The sequence below is a fragment of the Brassica napus genome, chromosome C2 (genome assembly GCF_020379485.1).
Source record: "Brassica napus cultivar Da-Ae chromosome C2, Da-Ae, whole genome shotgun sequence".
Classification (NCBI taxonomy): Eukaryota; Viridiplantae; Streptophyta; class Magnoliopsida; order Brassicales; family Brassicaceae; genus Brassica; species Brassica napus.
In genome coordinates, this window is record NC_063445.1 from 32,527,891 (window position 1) to 32,551,048 (window position 23,158).

The window sequence follows — 23,158 nt, forward strand, 5'->3', positions numbered from 1 at the left end:
AGCTGTATCATTCTTATGTGAAAGCCTCCTCCATAGACTCTTCTCCTTTGTCTATCATCTCAGCAATAAGGAGTGCTTAAAGCTTTGCAAATGGCTGTCAGAAGCATCTGCTGCGCACTCAGGATTTTCTGACACAATCTGAGAAGTGAGGGGTCAATGATACCTAAGGACCATCCTTGATCCTTTTTCTCTTCTTCCAATTCCTCCTCTTCTTTCCCCCAGACTTGTCTGATCGTGTGGTGGAATCTCAATCTCTAAGATTTCCACACACTCGAACTCCTTATGCTATGATACGCGTCCACTGTGGATCGATGTAGAAGGGTTAGCGTCGATCGATGCCAGCTTGTTGATGACGTTCGATGGTATCTGGTCGGTGTCGATCGATGTTGCTTCTGCTGGGCCCTTATCGACTTCATCTCTAAATCCCAACCCTCTCTGAGAAGCTTCTACGTGCTGATGATCATCCAATACCTCAATGTGAGAACTGAACTGCATACTTCTATCAGGTGGAACAGGAAATTCAACTTCAACCACAGCGCAGGGAACCACAGCCTTCACATGATCATGTATCCTCTTCACTATTTTGTGAAACCCATCACCTTCTTCTGTCCAGATAGGTGGTCTCTGATTTTTAGGGACAAGCAAGGTGTGAGGCCTTAGACATGTACATCTTTTCCTCAATCGGTTCCATCTCGATTATGCAACATGGCGGAACGTCTAGCAATGGGCATCGATCGATATTAGGTTGGTGGTGTCGATCGATAATTGGTTGGCGGTGTTGATCGATGTCGGGTGAGTGTAGATTGATGATGTGGGGTGGTTGTCGATCGATCTCATATGGTTGGTGTCGATCGATGCTAGCCTTTGAAGTTTCCAGATCTCCTCTCGAAATATGCTGATCGTCATCAAGCTTCTTCTTCGAATTTTGATTCATATCTTCAAGCCATTCCTCCATCTCTAAGGAGTCTTCCATAGTGACTTCTCTGTTTACATCGTCGGTCGACGTTGAGGTCCTGCTGTCGGTTGACGTTGAGGTCGCGTCTTCAATACCAGATTCCTCTACTCTGCTCAGCTCTCCAGACACATGTTGTTCATCATCCTCTACCACATATCTCCTCAGAGATTCCATCTCAATCTCTAGATTTGCTGCAGCATCATAGATAAATTTGTTGAGGAAGGCATCTCTCATGTCATTCCAGGTAGTGAGAGATATTGGTGGTAGCTTCTTGAACCAGTGAGTTGCATCTCAAGCTAGGGTGTATGGAAAGAGTTTGCAGAAGTGGTGGTCTTAAGGGACTTCATTGAAGATAAACCATACCAATTCCTCAAACATGTTGATGTGATCTATTGGTTGTTTGAGGAAAGCCATGAAAGGGACGCTGACGCATAAGCTGGATATATATAGGTTCCAGATCAAAGTCATCCCTCTCAGCAATGAGTATCTCTACCTTCTTTGCCTTATCGCAAGTAATGTCGATCGATGGCGTTGTGTTGCTGTCGATCGATTTCTGGTTCACGCTGTCGATCGCTGTTGCTTGGAGGGTGTCGATCGATTCTTCCCTCGTAGACTTACGGATCGTGCATAAACCAGCAGGCTCCTTCTTTGAAGAACTCAGAAACCCTCTTTTCATTCTTGTTCCTGGTACTAATATGTATGTACCTGAAATAGAAGAAGATTTTTTATCAGTTTTCAAACAATAGTAAAACCTAGACTAAATCTAACTAAACAAGATCTACTGGCGATCAAAGCTCCCCGGGAACGGCGCCAAATTTGATATCACTCAAATTACTCCAAGGAGTTATTTATACTCTCTGAAATAAGAGGTCGAGTTGTAGTACTTAGGGATCGAATTCACAGGGAGCTAGGGAACCAATTAGATCTAAACAGTTTATGATTAAGCTAGGCTAATAGTTTTAAAGCAGTAAATAAATATAGCAAAGCAGTAAACAAGTTGAACAAGACAATTTTTCAGCTTGGCAAGGATTTTTTTGATGGAAGGATGGTTGCTAGATCTAGGGTTTCTATTCAGGTAATCATGATTATAATGATATAGATGCTAATTGTTGTTTGCAAGATTTTATAGAACTCAAACAATAACAATAATCTACCAGCTCTCTCATGTCTAGATTATCTATCACTAGATCTAAAATCTTAGCTCTCCCATGTTGATCTGTAGAAAGTATCGATCGATTATTCTATAGGAATATCGATCGATACACCTTTTACAATATCGATCGATTAATCTACTGGATCATCGATCGATAACGCTTCTAGCAAGCTTTACGATAGTATTGACGGCATACTCGGGCTTGCGCAGAGCCATTCCTACCTTATGTCTCATACCCGTTTTTTTTTGGTGGTCTTGCCACTTATCATTGAGGGTTGGCCAGGATCGGAGGTCTCTTTGACCTGATCCAGCTCGTTTGCCCCTTTAAGTATTATGGTATTCGTACTCTCTTTATAGTCGGAACTATTTTATTATATAGGCTATGTTCGAAGACTTTCAGCGTACATATGAGTAGAAAAACATAATGCTTAAATAAAAGATAGAATAATTATATAGAAGTCATGGTCCGGAGACCGTACAAGATATCAGCTTGCGAGATACCCCGGTGGTTAGGTCAGATTTTACCTCTTATTGCTGCGTTACCTGTGGGGTTTGTCTTGGTTTTGAGACGAAAGTCTTCACTTTAGGGTTTCTTCATCCTCTGCAGGGTTCTGAATTTTTTTGAATCTAGGGACCCTGTTTGGGAGTTGTTTCATGCCCCAGCCCTTGCGGATCTCTGTGCTGTTGACACTCGGGGGCCACTGTCTCCTATCGATGGAGGTTTTCAGCGCTTCCATGAAGCATGAAGTCACATTTATCCACTGGAGCAAATGTGTTTGGAGGTCTCCTATCTCCGTCTGGTGCCTGCTGGGAGCTCTCGTCCGAGGGGGTTTTGTCGAGGTGTTCGTGCCCCACTCATTATCGGTGAGATCGCCAGTTGATAACTGTTGAAGCTTCTGGCTATCTTATCTATGTGAGGCGGAGGACGAGGGTCCTGTGGGGACTAGATTTTACGAGCAGGTGCAGCCTTGTAGGTTTTTACGGGAGACCATGCGAAGCGGTCGACGTAAGCTCTCTGGGAGCTTTTTGGATGTAGGGTCCGGACTGTGCAGAGGGTTCCTGAATTGCCCTTATCGTTGACCCCTGATTCCCGATTCCACGGGATCTGAGGTCTCCTCTGTAATTGCTATAAGACTTTGGTCTTCCCTTTTAAGGTGGTCTGGTAGCAGGACCTAGAATTCTCCTGGTCTCCTCGGATTGCTCTGATGCCCCAGGGTGTAGGGAACTTCACTATTTGATGGAGGGTTGAGGGGACTGCTCCCATGTCGTGAATCGCGGGTCGTCCTAAGATCATGCTGTATGCCGATTGGCAATCCACGACCTGGAATTTGGTAGATAGGTTGATCCCTTCAGCATATACTGGCAGAACAACCTCCCCAGCAGTTTGCTTGACCTCGCCGCTGAACCCGATGAGTGGGGTTACTTTGCGCGTCAGGGTATTCTCCTCTAACCCTAGGTCTTGGTACGCCGTCAGGAAGATGATATTGCTGGAGGACCCGTTGTCTACTAGTATTCTTTTCACCAAACAGTTCGCTATGGTGAGAGAGACAACTAGAGAGTCATGGTGGGGAGCTAATATCTTCTCTTGCTCCTTGGATGTGAAGCTTATCTCGTCGGTACTTAGAAGTAGACGTTTAGGTTGAGTAGTCTCCAGGCCGTGTTTAGCATTACGGGTGCTCTTCTTCGCAGCTGCATGACTCACGCCACTTACTTCAGAGCCTCCTGAGATGACATGAATCACCCGGTTCTGGCGAGGTTGTGAGCTTGGTGCGTCCCCTTTAGATTTCCCTGATGCTTCTTTGCTAAGATGAGCTTGGCTTTCTCTGAAAGGAATTCTCGGAGATGCCCCTTTTGGAGCAGTTCGTTGACCTCGATCTTCAGGGCGATGCAGTCTTCATTTTTGTGGTCATGATCGCGATGGAAGTCGCACCAGAGTCCCGGGTTCCGGAATGAGTTAGGTGATTTCATCTTTGGAGGCCACTTGACCTGTTGGCCCATCTGCCTCAGCGTGTTGACCAGCTCTGGTGTGGATATTGAGAGATGGGAGATATCGGGCCAAGTAGACACATACATCCCCTCTTCTTTTTCTAATGGCCGGTATTGGAACCTGCCCCGGTTCCTGCTTCCGGAGTCCTTGGATCCCTTTTGGGAGGATCTTTCTTCTCGGTCTCCCCGGTCTGATCGGGTGGACTTCTGATCCTGTTTGGGTTGAGCCTTGGCGCGGCTAGCGATGTCCTCTTCCCACTTCACCTGTGACCACGCTCGGGATAGCACATCCTCCATGGTTTTGCAAGGGTACATGGTTAGCTCTTTGTAGAGCCCTCTGTCTGGAAGTAGGCCTCTCTTGAAGGCAGAGATTGCGGTAGGGATGCTGCATTCAGCGACTGCTACCTTCTCTTCATTGAAATGGGCAAGGTAGTGCCGCAGGGGTTCTACTCGACGCTGAAGGATCTGGTAGAGACCGTCTGAAGTCTTCTCCAGGCTCCTGCTACTCGCGAATTGTTCTACAAACTTGTCGCTCTGGCCGGGAAAGGAAGAGATGGACCTAGTAGGGAGATTGATATACCATTGCAAGGCGGGTCCAATTAGAGTGGAGCCAAACCCTTTACACATGGTAGCCTCACGGGACTCCTTGGGGAGCGCAACCGCTAGCATCCTCTATTTATATTGTGCGATATGATCGTCGGGGTCTCCGGTGCCATCGTACATCTTGATGTTGGGGAAGGATAATTTCCGAGGCATCTTGACCGAAGCGATCTCCTCCGCGAAGGGAGTATCTGTGTACGAGTCGGGGTTGCTCCTCCTGATTGGGGGAGCTACTCCTGGTAGACGTTCCACCATGGATTGCATAGCATCGAACCTCTTCGAAAAAATCTGCTCCAAATAGGCGGTTATGGAAGACTCGGCTGCCGTCTTCTCGGGTTCTTCTTTCTCGGGTTCAGGTTCGGAATCACTTTCCTCTAGGTCATGGATCTGGTGATCCTCGATCCCTTCTCGTGTTGCCCCGGCCGCTCCGGATGCAGGATTCGCGTTTGTGGTGCCTTCTCCGGTGTTGGGAGTGCTCAGGCTTCCCATAGGTCAAACCCGAGTGTTGAAGCGACGCTTCTTGTTGCTCGCCATGTTGGGAGCTTTGTTATGGTCTCGGAGTGCAGCGTTCTCCGTCTGTAGTTGGTTGAGTTTCTCGGCGCTTAACTCCAGCTGTTTGGAGTGTTTTTCCTTCAGGCTCTGAACCTTAGAGGAAAGCTCTGGATATTCGGTTGTTTTCCGAGCCTTGTGCAAGTCGGTTACTTGGCTCTACCGTCCGTCGATCTGTATGTAAATTCTGATGTATTGTCTTGCTCATCCACCGCCATCGTCACGTAGCTTAGATTACTCCCCTCCTTCTAGCGCCAAACTGTTAGGGGATTTTTGTGTAGGCTCTTTTAGAGTACCACTGAATGATGGATAAGCTGGTAAACCTCGAGTGTTTGTGGTTACTTAGTAAGGGTTTTAGGATGTTTAAAGAGAATAATAATAGAATAGGATTGAAGAGACGTATTATTAGATGATTAGGCAAGAACAAAGTATCGTTACAAGATGTTTTATAAGAACCCTAATTCTAGCCATCTAACCCTAGTCTCTAAGCCTTGGGGAAGTATCTCTTGCTTGAGGGCTGTTTTCGCTCTTATATAGTCGTCTAGAAGTCGGTTTCATTAGGTTAAACTCTTCCATATTCGGAATATGGAAGGTTTTCCTTGTCGGAAGGTTTCCATTTCTTGGAAGGGAGTAGGGACCAGGGATCGAGTCCTGGGTTCCCTCTGGTGGGGACCCGGGGTACCCATTTATCAGGGATCCGGGGATCTGAGTCCTGCCTAGAGGCTGGGGGAAAGAATACCGGGATTTTTCCCCCCAACAATTTTCCCCTTATTTCTCGTCTTTGAAAGTGAAAAGATCCCTGTTGAAAGAAACCCAGGCTTTTGGAAGCTGAGGTCTCTAAATCGGAGAGACAGCAAAGAGATCTTCAAGGTCCCTGCCCTCTGGTCCGAAGTTTTGGCAGGAAAAGGGGCGAGCTTAGCGACATCGTCGAAATTCGAATCCACGCCTGGCTTTTCCTTCTGACACGTGTAAGGAATATCTAGGGTTTTTCGGCTCTATCTCTTCATTTCTTCCTCCCGTTTTTTCTTTAGTTTCCTTTTCTCTCCTTTCCGAAGATCTCTCGCGATCTCCATATTCCAACTTCTTGGCTCTCTTTCCGCAGGTAATTTCTTTCTTCTTTCTCGTTTATTCTCTAGATTCTTTCTTCCCTCTGCTTCGGAGATGGGGACTGAGTCGGGTCTAGATTCTTCTTCCATAGGTAGTTGAGTTAGATCTAACATGTTGAGGGTTGTTCCAGCGGAATCCATGGATTCTTCCGATTCTTCTCTGGATCTGACCGCTGCTGCAAAGAATCCTAAGGCCCTCGTCACCAGGAACACTTCGCCGGCGGAGGGTAGCCAGTATCCCCCGATTGGTCCTCCTTTGGTAATAGGGGCTGAGGAAGTGGCAATATGGAGGAAGAAATACAATCTTCCCGATGATGTCGTCATCCGAGCACCTGAGCCAGGCGTCGTGGTCTCAGATTTTGGCGTAGATGAAGTACCTGTATATGAGGGTTATTTCGCTTCAGGCTTGAGGGATCACGTTCCTTCTCTGATAGCTAAAATATCCGAAACCCTAGGAATTTCTCCAGCTCAGCTGAATCCTCCGGCTTGGAGGACTTTGATAGCCCTGCAGAACTTAGGCGATCTTTACGGGTTTGTGATTGGAGTGGCTGAAGTCATGTGTTCCTATTCCGTTGTTCCTTTAAATAGTGCAGAGTGGAGATATTATCTTCGTCCTCGAAGCAAGGAGCATCCTGTCAGGGAGGTTCCAAAGAAAGAAAGGAAAAAGCTTCTGCCTTTCGGGGGAAACTGGACTGAAAAATTTGCCTTCTCGCATCTTCCTGGCTTTTCAGCTACTTGGCGGTTAGAGGGTAGGCTAGTAGTAGGAGTCAAGAGAGTTGATTTTGATGATGTTGTACTAACGGTCTTATCTTCTTGATGAAGATTTGCCTCGCGTTGATTACTTTTCAGGGAGGGATACCATCGAGCAGGTGTCGAAGCTTCCTCTCGAGTGTCGTCAGGTTTCTTTTCTTGTGAGCGAAGCGGCATTAAAGCGTTGTAGCGTCTGGGGTAAGCATCGTACTTCTTCTTATATCTCTTCTTGTAGTCGCTCTTCTGACTCAGTTTGCTTTTGTGTGCTTAGGTGAGATGTCAGGATCTAAGGGTAACGAGGCTTTGGCAGAGTACAAGAAAGCTCTTAAGGTGATGTCTGCAAAGAAAGCTGCCCCTAAGCGAGCTATCTCCATCGAGGATGATGAAGTGCAGTTCATCGGGGGCAACAAGCGTCGTGCATGTGCTGCTGCAGCTCCTTCCTCCTCCAAGAAGAATTCTAAAGTGCCAGGTTCTTCTCCCAAGGATTCTCCCTCTGCTCCTTATGATTGGGCCACAGTGCTGAACAATCTCAATACGAAGGTGTTTCCTTCTACTCCGGTGCTTTTGGCGTCGGAAGAGGACTCCTCTACAGCCATCCAGTCGCTGCAGGGTGACTTGCTTGAGGTAATGCTTCTGAGATTTTCTGATTTCTCTAGTTCTGGCTGTTGATCAGATCTTGTTTGTAGGTGGCGTCCCAATTGTATCATCTCGGGGAGAGGATGGAGTCTGCGGTTTCCACGAAGGTGGAGATGGAGAATCTGACTTCCCAACTGCGCAAGGAGAAGGACGCTGTCCTGGCCAAGGATAGGGAGATCAAGGAGTTGACGCTTAAGGTGAAGAACCAAGAGGAAGCAAGGGAATTGGCGGCTGCGGAGAATGCCTCCTTGAGGAGCCATCTGAAGGAAAGGGAGGAGGAGCTGATCGACCTGAAGGATACCGCTGCGACCTTTGATGTTGATAAGACCATGGCCGTGAATAGTGCCAAGATCATGGCCCGCTGGGAGCTAATGCGGGAGTGGCTTAGTGGTCAGACCGACGCCTGGGATCCGGCGACTACTCTGGAGCAGTACAAGATGGTGAAGATCACCGAAGCCGAGTTCTTGGGGCTTCCGCCTCCTTGTTTCGAGCATGAGCCTAAGGTTCCTGGTGGTGCAGAGAAGAAGACGCCAGAGCCTTCTGCCGATGATCCGCCTCCCAACTGATCTCTATCTTTATTGCCTGTATTTTCAACCCCGCGAAGGGGTTTATTTTGTCACTGCCCTCGGTGAGGGCTTCAAACTCTAAACCAGGCCTTCGAGCCTTTATTTTGTTGTTTTGAACAATGGCCCTGCTGTGGCCTTTTATGCAATCCAGATTTGTTTCTTTCTTCTTTTGAGCTCTTTTGCAGGCTTCTTGATGATTGTCGAAGGACTCAGTGATCCTGGGTGTCTGGGTTCCTTAGAACCTCTGGACGTTTAAAATGAACCGACCTCATAGGTATTGTAGGATTGGATCTCTTTCGGGACACTAGGATCACTTAGAGGTTTTGAATAATGTTGGGACCCTGAGGTCCCTTCTTAGGGAACCCGTAGGTCCTGGACCCTAAGGTCTTGATTTGGATTTGTAGTACCTAGACCCTGAAGTCTTTATTTACGAAACCCGTAGGTTATTGACCCTAAGGCCTTGGATTAGACTCGTGGTCCTTGGACCTCGAGGTTATTTTTAGGGAACCCGTATGTTCCTGGCACTTTAAAGCCTATCTGAAACCGCTGAGGTCTGGTTTTAGACTCATTGTCCTCGGACCCTGAGGTCTTTTAAGGAACTCGTAGATTCTTGGCCCTAAGGCCTATCCGAGCCCGGAGTTCTTTCTCAGAACCCGGAATTAGGTTTTAGAGGGACCGAATTCTACCACCCTAGGTGTGGCCACTCTCGGTACCTGTTGGGTATCGCTTTCTACCGCTCGTGGCTGGTCGCTATCGAGTTCCTGTGCTGCACTCTGCTTTCTGCAGAAAGCCACTATCAGTCTTAGAGGGTACTGGTGTGGGTGAAAACCCAAGTGCCAGACTTACGTTGTTTTCCACGTCTGGAGAAACAGGATATTATTAAGGTGGTCCCGGAATTTTGCACTTGCTCAGTGGCAATTATACCTCGTGTCCCATGTATTAATTTAGCACATAGCGTTTTAATACATGTACCTTTCACTTTTTTGGTATTTTAGTTTGGGACCCCGATATGCCTGAGGCTATACAGGGGTTTTAGGTAGTATTGACGGCATACTCGGGCTTGCGCAGACCCATTCCTACCTTATGTCACACACCCATTTTGTTTTTGTGTGGTCGTGCCACTTATCATTGAGGGTTGGCCAGGATCGGAGGTCTCTTTGACCTCAGGGTCCCAACATTATTCAAAACCTCTAAGTGATCCTAGTGTCCCGAAAGAGATAAAATATGTTCCTCTATTCTATCGTTTGCCCCTTTAAGTATTATGGTATTCGTACTCTCTTTATAGTCGGAACTATTTTATTATATAGGCTATGTCCGTAGACTTTCAGCGTACATCTGAGTAGAAAAACATTATGCTTAAATAAAAGATAGAATAATTATATAGAAATCATGGTCCGGAGACCGTAAAAGATATCAGCTTGCGAGATACCCCGGTGGTTAGGCCATGTTTTACCTCTTATTGCTGCGTGACCCGTGGGGTTTGACTTGCTTTTGAGACGAATGTCTTCGCTGGAGGGTTCCTTCATCCTCTGCAGGGTTCTGCATTTTTTTGAATCTAGGGACCCTGGTTGGGAGTTATTACATGCCCCAGCCCTTGCGGATCTCTGTGCTGTTGACGTTTGGGGGCTACTGTCTCCTATCGATGGAGGTTTTCAGCGCTTCCATGAAGCATGTAGTCGCATTCATCCACTGGAGCAATTGTGTTCGGAGGTCTCCTATCTCCGTCTGGTGCCTGCTGGGAGCTCTCTTCTGAGGAGGTTTTGTCGAGGTGTTCGTGCCCCACTCGTTTATCTGTGAGATCGCCGGTTGATAACTGTTGAAGCTTCTGGCTATCATATCTATGTGAGGTGGAGGACGAGGGTCCTGTGGGGACCAGATTTTACGAGCTGCTGCAGCCTTGCAGGTTTTTAGGGGAGACCATGCGAAGCGGTCGACGTAAGCTCTCTGGAAGCTTTTTGGATGTAGGGTCCGGACTATGCAGAGGGTTCCTGAATTGCCCCTATTGTTGACCCCTGATTCCCGATTCCGTGGGATCTGATGTCTCCTCTGTAATTACTATAAGACCTTGGTCTTCCCTTTTAAGGTGGTCTGGTAGCAGGACCTAGAATTCTTCTGGTTTCCTCGGATTACTCTAATGCCCCAGGGTGTAGGGAACTTCACTATTTGATGGAGGGTTGAGGGGACTGCTCCCATGTCGTGAATCGCGGGTCGTCGTAAGATCATGTTGTATGCCGATTGGCAGTCCACGACCAGGAATTTGGTAGATAGGTTGATCCCTTCAGCAGATACTGGCAGAACAACCTCCCCAGTGGTTTGCTTGACCTCGCCGCTGAACCCAATGAGTGGGGTTACTTTGCGCGTCAGCGTATTCTCCTCTAACCCTAAGTCTTGGTACGCTGTCAGGAAGATGATATTGCTGGAGGACCCGTTGTCTACTAGTATTCTTTTCACCAAACAGTTCGCTATGGTGAGAGAGACAACTAGAGCGTCATGGTGGGGAGCTAATATATTCCCTTGCTCCTTGGCTGTGAAGCTTATCTCGTCGGTACCTAGAAGTAGGCGTTTAGGTTGAGTAGTCTCCAGGCCGTGTTTAGCATTACGGGTGCTCTTCTTCGCAGCTGCATGACTCACGCCACTTACTTCAGAGCCTCCTGAGATGACATGAATCACCCGGTTCTGGCGAGGTTGTGAGCTTGGTGCGTCCCCTTTAGATTTCCCTGATGCTTCTTTGCTAAGATGAGCTTGGCTTTCTCTGAAAGGAATTCTCGGAGATGCCCCTTTTGGAGCAGTTCGTTGACCTCGATCTTCAGGGCGATGCAGTCTTCATTTTTGTGGTCATGATCGCGATGGAAGTCGCACCAGAGTCCCGGGTTCCGGAATGAGTTAGGTGATTTCATCTTTGGAGGCCACTTGACCTGTTGGCCCATCTGCCTCAGCGTGTTGACCAGCTCTGGTGTGGATATTGAGAGATGGGAGATATCGGGCCAAGTAGACACATACATCCCCTCTTCTCTTTCTAATGGCCGGTATTGGAACCTGCCCCGGTTCCGGCTTCCGGAGTCCTTAGATCCCTTTTGGGAGGATCTTTCTTCTCGGTCTCCCCGGTCTGATCGGGTGGACTTCTGATCCTGTTTGGGTTGAGCCTTGGCGCGGCTAGCGATGTCCTCTTCCCACTTCACCTGTGCCCACGCTCGGGATAGCACATCCTCCATGGTTTTGCAAGGGTACATGGTTAGCTCTTTGTAGAGCCCTCCGTCTAGAAGTAGGCCTTTCTATGAAGGCAGAGATTGCGGTAGGGATGCTGCATTCAGCGACTGCTACCTTCTCTTCATTGAAATGGGAAATGTAGTGCCGCAGGGGTTCTACTCGACGCTGAAGGATCTCGTAGAGACCGTCTGAAGTCTTCTCCAGGCTCCTGCTACTCGCGAATTGTTCTACAAACTTGTCGCTCTGGCCGGGAAAGGAAGAGATGGACCTAGTAGGGAGATTGATATACCATTGCAAGGCGGGTCCAATTAGAGTGGAGCCAAACCCTTTACACATGGTAGCCTCACGGGACTCCTTGGGGAGCGCAACCGCTAGCATCCTCTATTTATATTGTGCGATATGATCGTCGGGGTCTCCGGTGCCATCGTACATCTTGATGCTGGGGAAGGATAATTTCCGAGGCATCTTGACCGAGTTGATCTCCTCCGCGAAGGGAGTATCTGTGTACGAGTCGGGGTTGCTCCTCCGGATTGGGGACCTACTCCTGGTAGACGTTCCACCATGGATTGCATAGCGTCGAACCTCTTGGAAAAAATCTGCTCCAGATAGGCGGTTATGGAAGACTCGGCTGCCGTCTTCTCGGGTTCTTCTTTCTCGGGTTCAGGTTCGGAATCACTTTCCTCTAGGTCATGGATCTGGTAATCCTCGATCCCTTCTCGTGTTGCCCCGGCCGCTCCGGATGCAGGATTCGCGTTTGTGGTGCCTTCTCCGGTGTTGGGAGTGCTCAGGCTTCCCATAGGTCAAACCCGAGTGTTGAAGCGACGCTTCTTGTTGCTCGCCTTGTTGGGAGCTTTGTTCTGGTCTCGGAGTGCAGCGTTCTCCGTCTGTAGTTGGTTGAGTTTCTCGGCGCTTAACTCCAGCTATTTGGAGTGTTTTTCCTTCAGGCTCTGAACCTCAGAGGAAAGCTCTGGATATTCGGTTGTTTTCCGAGCCTTGTGCAAGTAGGTTACTTGGCTCTACCGTCCGTCGATCTGTCGTTGAAGCTCGGCTTCTCTTGGGGTAAATTCTGATGTATTGTCTTGCTCATCCACCGCCATCGTCACGTAGCTTAGATTACTCCCCTCCTTCTAGGGCCAAACTGTTAGGGGATTTTTGTGTAGGCTCTTTTAGAGTACCACGGAACGAAGGATAACCTGGTAAACCTCGAGTGTTTGTGGTTACTTAGTAAGGGTTTTAGGATGTTTAAAGAGAATAATAATAGAATAGGCTTGAAGAGACGTATTATTAGATGATTAGGCAAGAACAAGGTATTGTTACAAGATGTTTTATAAGAACCCTAATTCTAGCCGTCTAACCCTAGTCTCTAAGCCTTGGAGAATTCGATCTCTTTCTTGAGGGCTGTTGTCGCTCTTATATAGTCGTCTAGATGTCGGTTTCATTAGGTTAATCTCTTCCATATTCGGAAATATGGAAGGTTCTCCTTGTCGAAAGTTTTTCATTTCTTGGAAGGGAGTAGGGTCCAGGGATCGAGCCCAGGGTTCCCTCTAGTGGGGACCTGGGGTACCCATTTATCAGGGATCCGGGGATCTGAGTCCTGCCTGGAGGTTGGGGGAAAGAATACCGGGATATTTTTCCCCAATAACCCCGATAGAGGCCTAGAGCCATATCGGGGCCACATAAGCAAGAGTACTGTGACACCTCCGGGTTAATTCAGGGAGTTTGCATATTGCATAACTACTGCCACGTGCAGGTAGCAATACATAAATTCCTGATTCTCCAGAAGTGGAAAGCAGAAAAAGCCTGGCACTTGGGTTTCCGAATCCATAACCAGCGCCCTTAAGTCTGATAGTGGCTTTCTGAACAAAGCAGCATGCAGCACGGAAACTCGATAGTGACCAGCTTCCGAGCGGTAGAATGCGAAATCCCAACAGGTACCGGTAGTGGCCTCACCTAGGATGGCAGAATACGGTCCCATAAAATACAAATCAAATACCTGTGGGTTATTAAGAACTTTCGGGTTCCCATGCAGTCTCCGGGTCCTGAACAAATTTCTTCAAAACCTGGAAAAGGTAAACCTCCAGGTTCTTTATAACCCCCGGGCCCAACAACGACCTCAGGGTCTGAAGGAACCTTCGGGTTCCCAAACGACCTCCGAGTCAAGAAGTAACCTACGGGTTCAAAACGACCTCAGGGTCCTAAATACGACCTCAGGGTCTAGAGGAACCTCCGGGTTCCCAACCGACCTCCAGATCCCTAAACGACCTAAGGGTCATAAATACAACCTCAGGGTCTAGAGGAACCTCCGGGTTCCCAATCGACCTCCGGGTCCTAAAACGACCTCAGGGACCTAAATACGACTTCAGGGTCTAGAGGAACTTCTGGGTTTCCAATCGACCTCTGGGTCCCTAAATGACCTTGGGATCTAGAGGAACCTCCGGGTTCCCCATCGACCTCTGGGTCCTCACTCAACCTCCGGGTTCTAAAGGCGATCTCCGGGTCTAGAGCAGCCTCCGGGCTCCAGAAACGACCTTCGGGTCCCAACAACATCTCCGAATTATGAAGCAATACCACGGTTCCGTAGGATCCCAGGATCCTGCCATTAAATCTCCGAGTCCCTAAGAGAGACCTGCTATCTCATCGGAAAATTTCACGAGTAACCTATCTACGGAAGGTGGAATGTGAAGCATCCCTATACTCCAGGTTCAAGAGTCTAACACATCTTGTTCCGTCTTTAAGACTTCCCAAAAGATAGCTGGACGACGCAAAGGAAGAGACTGGTCCAAAAATCCTACCTAGCAATCAACGAGAGTCTACCCGACGAAGACGACTTCAAGTCGAAAAGATATACGGGAAGGTCCCCTTGAAGGTCTACACAACCATCAGGTTCCCGGACGAAAATTCTTATAACCTAAGGGTTCCTGGACTAAGTTCCATGCAAGCAACGAGTTCCTTGAGTAAAGTCCATCCAGCCTCCGGGTTCCTGGATGAAAGTCCATACTACCTCCGATCACATCCTCGAACCTATGGGTTTCAGAAAGATGTATCTCTAAACCTCCAGATTTTGGGAGAGCATGCCTAGGATCCTCTGGGTTCCATGAAAGCACGACGCAAGGTCATCCAAGCATTGATGGTGGCTTACCTCCGAGGGGCAGATTGCAGTACTACATAGTTGAGAGTGGCCAATGATCAATGGTAGAGTTCAACCAATGTTTCCAACTTCTTTATTTGGCATGGAAACTACTGCTCACGCAAACAACATGTCCAGGAGATCTACTCCGGTACCAAGAATCAACTAGGTTATCTCCAGGCACCAAGATGAACATGCTGAATGTCCCATCTGCCAAAAGTCAAGGTACGATCCAGAGACGAGGCAAGAAGCTACAGTGACAACATCAACACCAAAAGAGCATCAAGTATGCTAAACGCAGCAAGGAAACTGGCACGGAGACCCTCCTGAAAGTCCATTACAGCCTTTACAAGCTCGAGAGGCACAACCAAGGCCAATAGAATCAAGCATGAGGATCCTCAGTTTCGGCCTCCGGATCTTATTCAACCTCTTCGTCCTCCTAATCCTTAGCCTCGCCAAGATTCTCCCTCTCAGAATTCCTGGGTACTGACCCATACACTCCTCCACACGATTCGTGGAACCAGATAGCCCTGCCTTAGCTGAGGCCGAGTATAGCTACAGAAGCCGCACAAGCACCTTGGGTATGATCAGAAGCATCACCCTTTATGCTGATGTTCCTAGCTTCTCCATCAAACTTTCGGCCAACTCCGGCCTATCCCCACCATGGGGGCAATGTCTAATCTTCATAAAGCAGAAGAAGAAAGTCTTACAAGTCATCCGAATCAAAGGTCATACATATCCAACCAGGCTGCAAATCCTTTTACACCGAGCGCAAGTGCATCTGAGAACGACCGACAAGGCAGCGTGATACTACGGTGGAACTTATAAAGTCTTATGAAGAAAGTCATGTTATTTCCTGCCTTCAAACATGAAGCCAGAAAATAACGGGCAAACTATTGGGGAAAAATATTCCATGACTAGATCACTCCAGCTTCCGTCTTCCAGGTCCCTGTCCCCAGGGTCCGGGTTCCTGCCTCTGGGTCCAGGGTCCCTGTCCTCGAGTCTGGGACCTTCCTCCGTCTTCCAGGCCAAGTGATTTCTCCTGCCTTAAGATGATTTCCATTTATCAGGTAACCAGCTTAGGCAAGAAGGATTCTCCCTAAATCTAAGAGAAAGAGGAAGTATTCCAATACATACGACCTCCCTTAAGAAAATGGAAATATTCTATTATCTAAGGATATAATGAATATTTCCAAATCATAAGAAGGGAGGAACGACCTCTTCTATAAATATAGGTTTCTAAACCTAAAGAGAGGGGGCCAAGACGTCCATAACCAGAGGTCAGCAATTCTACAGCCGCCAAGGCAAGATTCTACACATAGAAGACCTTCTTCTCGGACAAGCCTAGGAGAGGCTGATCCCGGCGGTTACTATCGACCAGGGTAAGATATATGCTCCCTGCAGCACATCTACAACTCTACTGACTGGCTGAAGCCACAATCTCCAGCTCATCAGCAAGGTCCATCCATGCTCACTGAAGCACATCGACGCCCCATGCTCACTGCAGCATATCGACAAGTTTACCATCTGTTCGGGCTATGTGCCCCCTAGAATGGATGACTCCAACAACCTACAGAGCTACGTGCTCCCTAGGCCACGTGCCTCCATTAAGGCTACGCGCCTCCATCAGGCTATGTGCCTCTATCAGACTACGCGCCCATCTAGGCTTCGTGCCTCCACATACATGAACTACGAACGGCTTGATCCCTCACTGAAGGGTACGTAGGCAATCCCCATTGAAGGATGCAGCTATAAACCCAAACACCTTCCATGGTTCCACCCCTAGACGCTCAGGGACCGCCCCTGGTTGTCGGAACCATCAACTACAGATCAGGAGGCATCCAAGGACCGACCCTGGAGTCGGGACCATCAATTGCAGACCCAGAAGACCCTGCAATCTTCACTACAGACAGGCAATTCCTGCCTAACAGCCGAACTTTCTTACTGCCACTAAGGCACTGACGACATATACCAGCCCATACCCGTATGGCACTACCCTCAGAGCAGGATCTCCTGGCTTATCCACGACCGAAGCAGGAGAAAGTATCACAACGACCAGTCTCCTTCTTCCTATCATTCTGTAGTGCTGAGCACGAATCACTTGTACAAAAAAATCCCCTAACGATATCCATGCTCCACTTTCTGAAAGGCCATGGTGAGCTTATGGATTTGAGGTTTTCTGGAGGGAGTTTGGAAACCGGAGCATGCCCTTTGTTGGGGAAAAAAAAATACTCAGGTATTGAATTCCTCCAGACCCCGGACAGGACACCGGCCTCTAGGTCCCCGCTAGGGGACGTCCCGGGTCCCCGCTAGGAAGAACTCAAGGTCCGGTCCCAGGTACGACCCCCTTCCTACGAGAAAAGGAAAACTTCTGATATGGGGAACCTTCCATATTTCCGAATATGGAAGAGTTTAACCTACTCAAACCGACTCAGGCCGACCTCAAGACAACTATATAAGGGGAGCCCTTGAACAAGGGATCGACACTTCAAGACTTAGAGATTAGAGCTAGGCGGCTAGAACTAGGGTTCCTACACCAATCTATTATAGTTCAACCTCTTTGATCTAATAAAACATCTCTTCAAGTCTTATTCTCTTCAAATCAGTACAAAATACAAAGCCTTATCCATCGTTCCGAGTCAATCAGGCCGGTTAGCCAAATGTGCAGTAGAACTGAGCGAATACGATATCGAGTACCGACCAAGAACCAGCGCAAAGTCACAAGTGGTTGCGGAATTCTTGGTCGAATTATCGACAGAGACCATAACCAATGAGGAACCGAATTCCACTTGGCTCCTTCACGTAGACGGATCCTCGTCCAAACCGGGATCAGGCATCGGAATTCGCCTCACATCTCCAACGAGCGAGATCTTAGAGCAATCGTTTAGGCTGGAATTCCATGCCTCAAATAATGAAGCCGAATACGAAGCACTTGTCGTAGGACTGCGTCTGGCTCACGGTTTGAAGATACGAAACATCCATGGTTACTGCGATTCCCAATTAGTGGCAAGTCAGTACAGCGGGGAATATGAAGCCAGGGACGAACGGATGGACGCGTACCTCAAACTGGTCCGAAAACTAGCTCTAAAGTTTGACTGTTTTGCCCTTACAAGAATTCCCCGCTCCGAAAACGTCCAGGCAAATGCTCTCGCGGCCCTAGCGTCAAGTTCTGATCCAGGACTCAAAAGGGTAATTCCGGTCGAATTCATTGAGCACCCGAGCATCGGACCACCAATCGTCGTCAACCTCATAGAAGATCATGATGACGAAGAATGCGAAAGAATTACCATACAACCGCAATCAGAGCAATCTGGTTACGGCTGCGATACCCCATGGCTGCAGAAAATTCGAGACTACATTATCGACGGACGCCTGCCCACGGAGAAATGGGCAGCCCGCAAAGTCCGAACACAGGCCGCGTGCTACGTAACGGTAGACGGCGAAATCTACAAATGGAGACTCTCCGGACCACTCATGACGTGCCTGGAAGGGGAAGAAGCGAAAAAAGTGATGGAAGAAGTACATTCTGGCTCCTGCGGCAATCATTCCAGCGGAAGATCACTGGCAGTGAAAATCAAGCCCCATGGATTCTACTAGCCAACGATGATCGGAGATTGCGAGAAGTTCGCACGAAAATGCGAAAAATGCCAAAGGCATGCTCCAACCATCCGACAACCAGCCGAAGTCCTCTCCTCCATCACATCGCCCTATCCTTTTATGCGCTGGGCCATGGACATCGTCGGTCCCCTTCATAATTCAAAGCAAAAGCGTTTCCTTTTAGTCCTTACCGATTTATTTTCAAAATGGGTAGATGCAGATTCGTACGCAAGTATAAAAGATGTCTAAGTCAAAAATTTCGTATGGAAAAACATCATTTGTAGACATGGGGTTCCTTACAAAATCGTAACCGATAACGGATCTCAGTTTATCTCCACCCGGTTCGAGGTGTTCTGCGAAAAATGGAAGATACGACTTAACAAATCAACGCCCAGATATCCGCAGTGTAACGGACAGGCTGAAGAAACGCTTAGAGGCCAAAAAAGGCAGGTGGGCCGACGAACTCGAGGGAGTCCTCTGGTCCCACCGTACCACTCCGACGCGAGCGACAGGGGAGACCCCTTTCGCTCTGGTGTACGGAACGGAATGCATGATCCCTGCAGAAGTAGAGTTCCCCGGTGTTCGAAGAAGACTACTTCCCGAACGAGAGGAACTCAACAACACAATGCTCCTCGACGATCTCGATCTCATTAACGAACGCCGAGATCGAGCGCTCATTCGAATCAAAAACTACCAACATGCAGCCGCAAAATATTATAATTCCAACGTTCGGAATGGCAGATTCAACAAAGGGGATTTGGTCCTTCGCAAAGTCTTCCAAAACACCGCCGAGGTAAACGCGGGAAAACTTGGAGGAAACTGGGAAGGACCCTACAAGATCGAAAAAGTCGTTCGACCAGGTTCCTACGATATAGCTAACATGCAAGGTGTAAAAATTCCGAGAACCTGGAATGCAATGCATCTCAAAAAATACTATCACTAACCAACCCACAATCACCGAACTACGAGACGGCTTGATCTCCATAAGGAGTACGTAGGCAGTTTGTCAAAAAATAAATTCAGCCGTCCCCCCACATCAAAAAGGGGGGTGAATACATATACTCTTACGCTCTCAAACTCGAAAACATCCGGCCACGTCCTCGATGCTTCCGACATATCTCAACCAAGCAAATTATCTTCTATCCGCAAAACATTTTCGATATTCGAAAATTAACCAGCCGTAAGGAAGAAGCAGCCATTGGCATCGCGAGACATCGCGAGAGATGCCATAAGCGTTAATTCTTCCGAACGACGAAAACGGGCACTCCGTCAGAAAAATGACGAACATTTTAACACATATCTTGCGCAAAAACTCTAAACAACGGCTTTTGCCGCCAGGTTCGGTACTGATCACATCGAACTCTCAAACGTCCTAAACAGACATAGTCATCTCACGAAGATGACTCTCGTACATCCGACACAAGGATAATAGCGCTATAAAAGAAACCCGAAATTTTGGTCCAGCACTTCCGGTTGGCTTAAAAATTGTCTCCGGAGAGTTGCTCGATTCGTATCTAACAAGTCATATAAGCCGAGAACCTATCGCAGACTTTAAATCGGTATGAGCCAGGTTAAAATCCTGACAGATAAATCGATAGCCGGCCAGTCACCGCATAAAATCTTAAACCGAAAGTTAACCTAGGTCTTGCCCTAAACCCAGCGCACTGGTCTCTAACATCTCAAGGCATGATATCCAAAAGATACGAGATCCCAAAACCATGCCTCTATGTTTGTATTCGACATCTTCAGATATCCCGCGAAGTCGATACCTCGCGGAAAAACTCTCAAAGCAGATCTCGAACGAAACAATTCACATGGAAAAAGGATATGAGACGACAACTTATCACCCTTCTTCCGCACCATATGTAAGCTTGTGAAAAATGCAACTCGACCATCTTGTCATAAAAAGCCGCAGAGCGGCAGGGATTCAAAGCCACATACGGCCAGTCCCGAAACACAGAATAAGGCCATTTAAGGCCGAAACATCAAACATATAAAACATCAAACATATAAACGGCCAGTCTCACTTCGGAACGACTGCACCACGGCCATCCCGTCCCCGATCGTCGCCAAGGCTAAATCCCTCTTTCGAATGCATTCGAGAGAGCCCAGAAAGGCGGAGATCTTCGCCAAGCGAGCTTGGAACTCTGAACAGAGATCGTCATTGGCCTCTCGAATCCCGCGACTCACTAGTCCTGCATCGTCCTTGATCTGACGCTGAAGACGACGCACTTCCGAAGATTTGGCCTTCCTGGCCTTCTTCTCCTTAAGCAATGAACTCACCGTCTTCCCGAGGTCCCTCTCGAGCTCCCCTATCGCGACCTCAAGTTTCGACACTTTCACGGAGTGAGAATCCTTGACAGCCGTCAGTATGGCCTCAGTTTCGGACCATCTACCCTGAAGTTCCAACAACTCCCCGGCAAGACGACTGGTCTCAGAACCGCACTCGCTGATCATCCCGTCGATCAACGACATGAACTGCGAAACGAGAAGAAAAATTAGGGATTCTTTGTCTTTTAGAAAAACATATATAACAATCAAGAAAGTAAACAAGCAACAAACCTTGCCGCGAAGCCCTGACGCTATGCTCGAGCCTCCATGCTGCGAAGATTCCCCGTCACCGCCCTTGGTAAACTTCCTCTTCCGGCCCTTAGGCTGAGTAACCGGAACAACACTAGGAGCGTGCAGCGCTAGAACAATCTCCTTCCTAGCCGGAGGAGGCGTCATAGAGTCGGTAGCCCTCTCCTTATCTTCGACGAGAATCGGAGTTGTGGACGATCCAGCAGGTAAAGCCGAAGTTTTCGGAACGACCGAGCCCGCGAGAGTTTCCTTATCCAGCAGAGTTACGCCCCCGGTCCCATGACCCGGGGCAGCGGCCAGTGCAGAGGAGGACGGTAACTCGGCGCCGGCTCGAACCAGTTCTTTCTCGGCTTGGCGACAAACAAATTTCTCTCGAAAGGAGAGATGATCGGCAACGCAAGACGGCGCTTCGACCAGAGAAGCCAGAATCGGCGCCGGAGATGTAGCCTCGCCCATCTCCACATCAGAACTTTGCTTATCACCATGGGAAGAAGACATGTTAAGAACAAGAGATTTGAAGCTAGAGAGGTTTCGAAGATATAAAAGAAGGGAAGGTGTGAAGCAAATGAGTGACAAGAGCTCACTACTTATAGAAGTATGGGCTCGAAATTTAAGTATTTTTTAATAAATACTTTCTCGAGAATCCTCCTCCGTGGAATTTGAAGTAAACTTCGTTCAATACGCCTAACTTCGCCGAAGTCGACAAACCGCCCGAAAGAGTCTCGACTCTAACGAGCTGGGGGGCTAACTGTTGGGGTCGAAAACGGTCACGACGAAGTTAACGTCCAAATCCCTGAAGAAGAAAAAACGTAGAAACCTTCTTCGAGAAATACCTTTTCGTAATAGACTCCTCTTTACGAAAAGCTTTGCGGAAGAAACGCGAGTCACCGAACAAGAGCTCGAAAAGGATCGCTACGCAGCAACAGAACACACGTTTCACTCGGTCGCTACGTAGCGGCCGAGCTCGAGCCAAAGCTCGGTCGCTACGTAGCGACCAAGCCCGAGCCAAGGCTCAGTCGCTACGTAGCGACCGAGTGCTCGCTCGGTCGCTACGTAGCGACCGGGCTCGAGCAGGAGCTCGGTCGCTACGTAGCGACCGAGCCCGAGCCAAGGCTCGGTCGCTACGTAGCGACCGTGCTCTAGCAGGAGCTCGGTCGCTACGTAGCAACCGAGCTCGAGCGTTCGCTCGGTCGCTACGTAGCTACCGAGCTCTTCCGGAACGTTGACATAACATTAGTCCATGCGTTCTCGTCTACCCTCTGATGCTGTCTCCCGAAGACCGTAGCGACCCCATTTCGCGATCCTGCGCCATTCTAAGTTATCGATCAAACTTTATCGTGAAAACCGCGGAAAGTTCGTTCTTTATCGAAAGAAGATGTAATAAACGCTTCGAGTCGGAAAACGGCCCAAAGGGACTTAGGACATGACTCGGAGCCTAACTTACGATTTTTTAACCAACGACCCGTAAGCCGCGGGACGGTTTACGCTTGGTTCACAAGGAAAGATAAATGTCAAGTTTCCGCGGATAAATACGAAAATTTGAAGATAATTACGAAGATCGGAGAAAAATGGAATATCTCCATTTTTATGCTATGACGGCTTAAGGGCAGAAGGGGAAAAGCGTGAACCGACCTTGGAGCCAGTATATAAGGAGTTCTAGGCGAGAGTCATGGAGGGGGATTTTTCTCAGAGAAAACTTAGCACTTAGGGCAATTAGGCAACTTTCCGTTTTTGTTATTCCAGCTGCGACTCAATTAGGTTTAGCCGTCTTAAGGTTGTTAGAACTAGGAATCTCGCCGACAGCTCTCGAGCCCAGGCTTATACCTTGTTGTAAACGCTCATACGCAAATTCGGAATAAGACTTCTCTTTGCTCTCTTTTTTACGATTTCATATAATTTATCGTTGTTATCTCGTGTTCTGATTGCTTAGCGTGTGGTATTAGCAGATATCTGGGACCTCTGGGAAACTAGCGTTCTCCTACTTTCCTAATTTAAACGGAAATCGACAGTGCGAATTTCGGTTCCCACAATCAACTCCCCAAAGACTTACCCTTTTGCTTGTCCTCAAGCAAAACAAACTTGTTGTCTCTCTGAAAGAGGTTTGAAAACAGTAGGGACTCACATGATTAAAACTTAGAATCATAACCTCTACAATTTTGCAATCCACACCTAAAAAGTCCTAATCACAAAAGCATATTATACCATATCCTAGCATAGCAACCAAATTCATCTAGCCAACAACTAAGCAAATCTTGTCTGACATTCCCCTCTACCAACCTCATTTCTTAGCATAAATAAAAGTGTAGGCTTTACCTTGGGGTTATCGATCACATGATGCAAGGACTT

At 48.1% G+C, this 23,158-nt stretch overlaps 1 protein-coding gene across 1 annotated transcript; it reads right to left on the bottom strand.

Moving 5' to 3' along the window:
* Nucleotides 1-3,234: 3,234 nt before the first annotated feature.
* LOC106369696 lies at nt 3,235-4,763 on the bottom strand. The gene is made up of 2 exons (XM_013809816.2): nt 4,090-4,763; nt 3,235-4,000 (listed from the first exon to the last, which is right to left on the bottom strand). The coding sequence occupies exons 1-2, from the start codon at nt 4,761-4,763 to the stop codon at nt 3,235-3,237; spliced, it is 1,440 nt and encodes a 479-aa protein (XP_013665270.2).
* Between the last annotated feature and the right edge of the window lie 18,395 nt (nt 4,764-23,158).

Bases quoted from the DNA above. Each gene is read 5' to 3' on its own strand.
- LOC106369696 (XM_013809816.2), bottom strand. From the start codon at position 4,763: ATGCTAGCGGTTGCGCTCCCCAAGGAGTCCCGTGAGGCTACCATGTGT. The intron at 4,001-4,089 runs GTGGCCTCCAAA...ACAAAAATGAAG, and splicing joins CAGATGGGCCAACAGGTCAA to ACTGCATCGCCCTGAAGATC.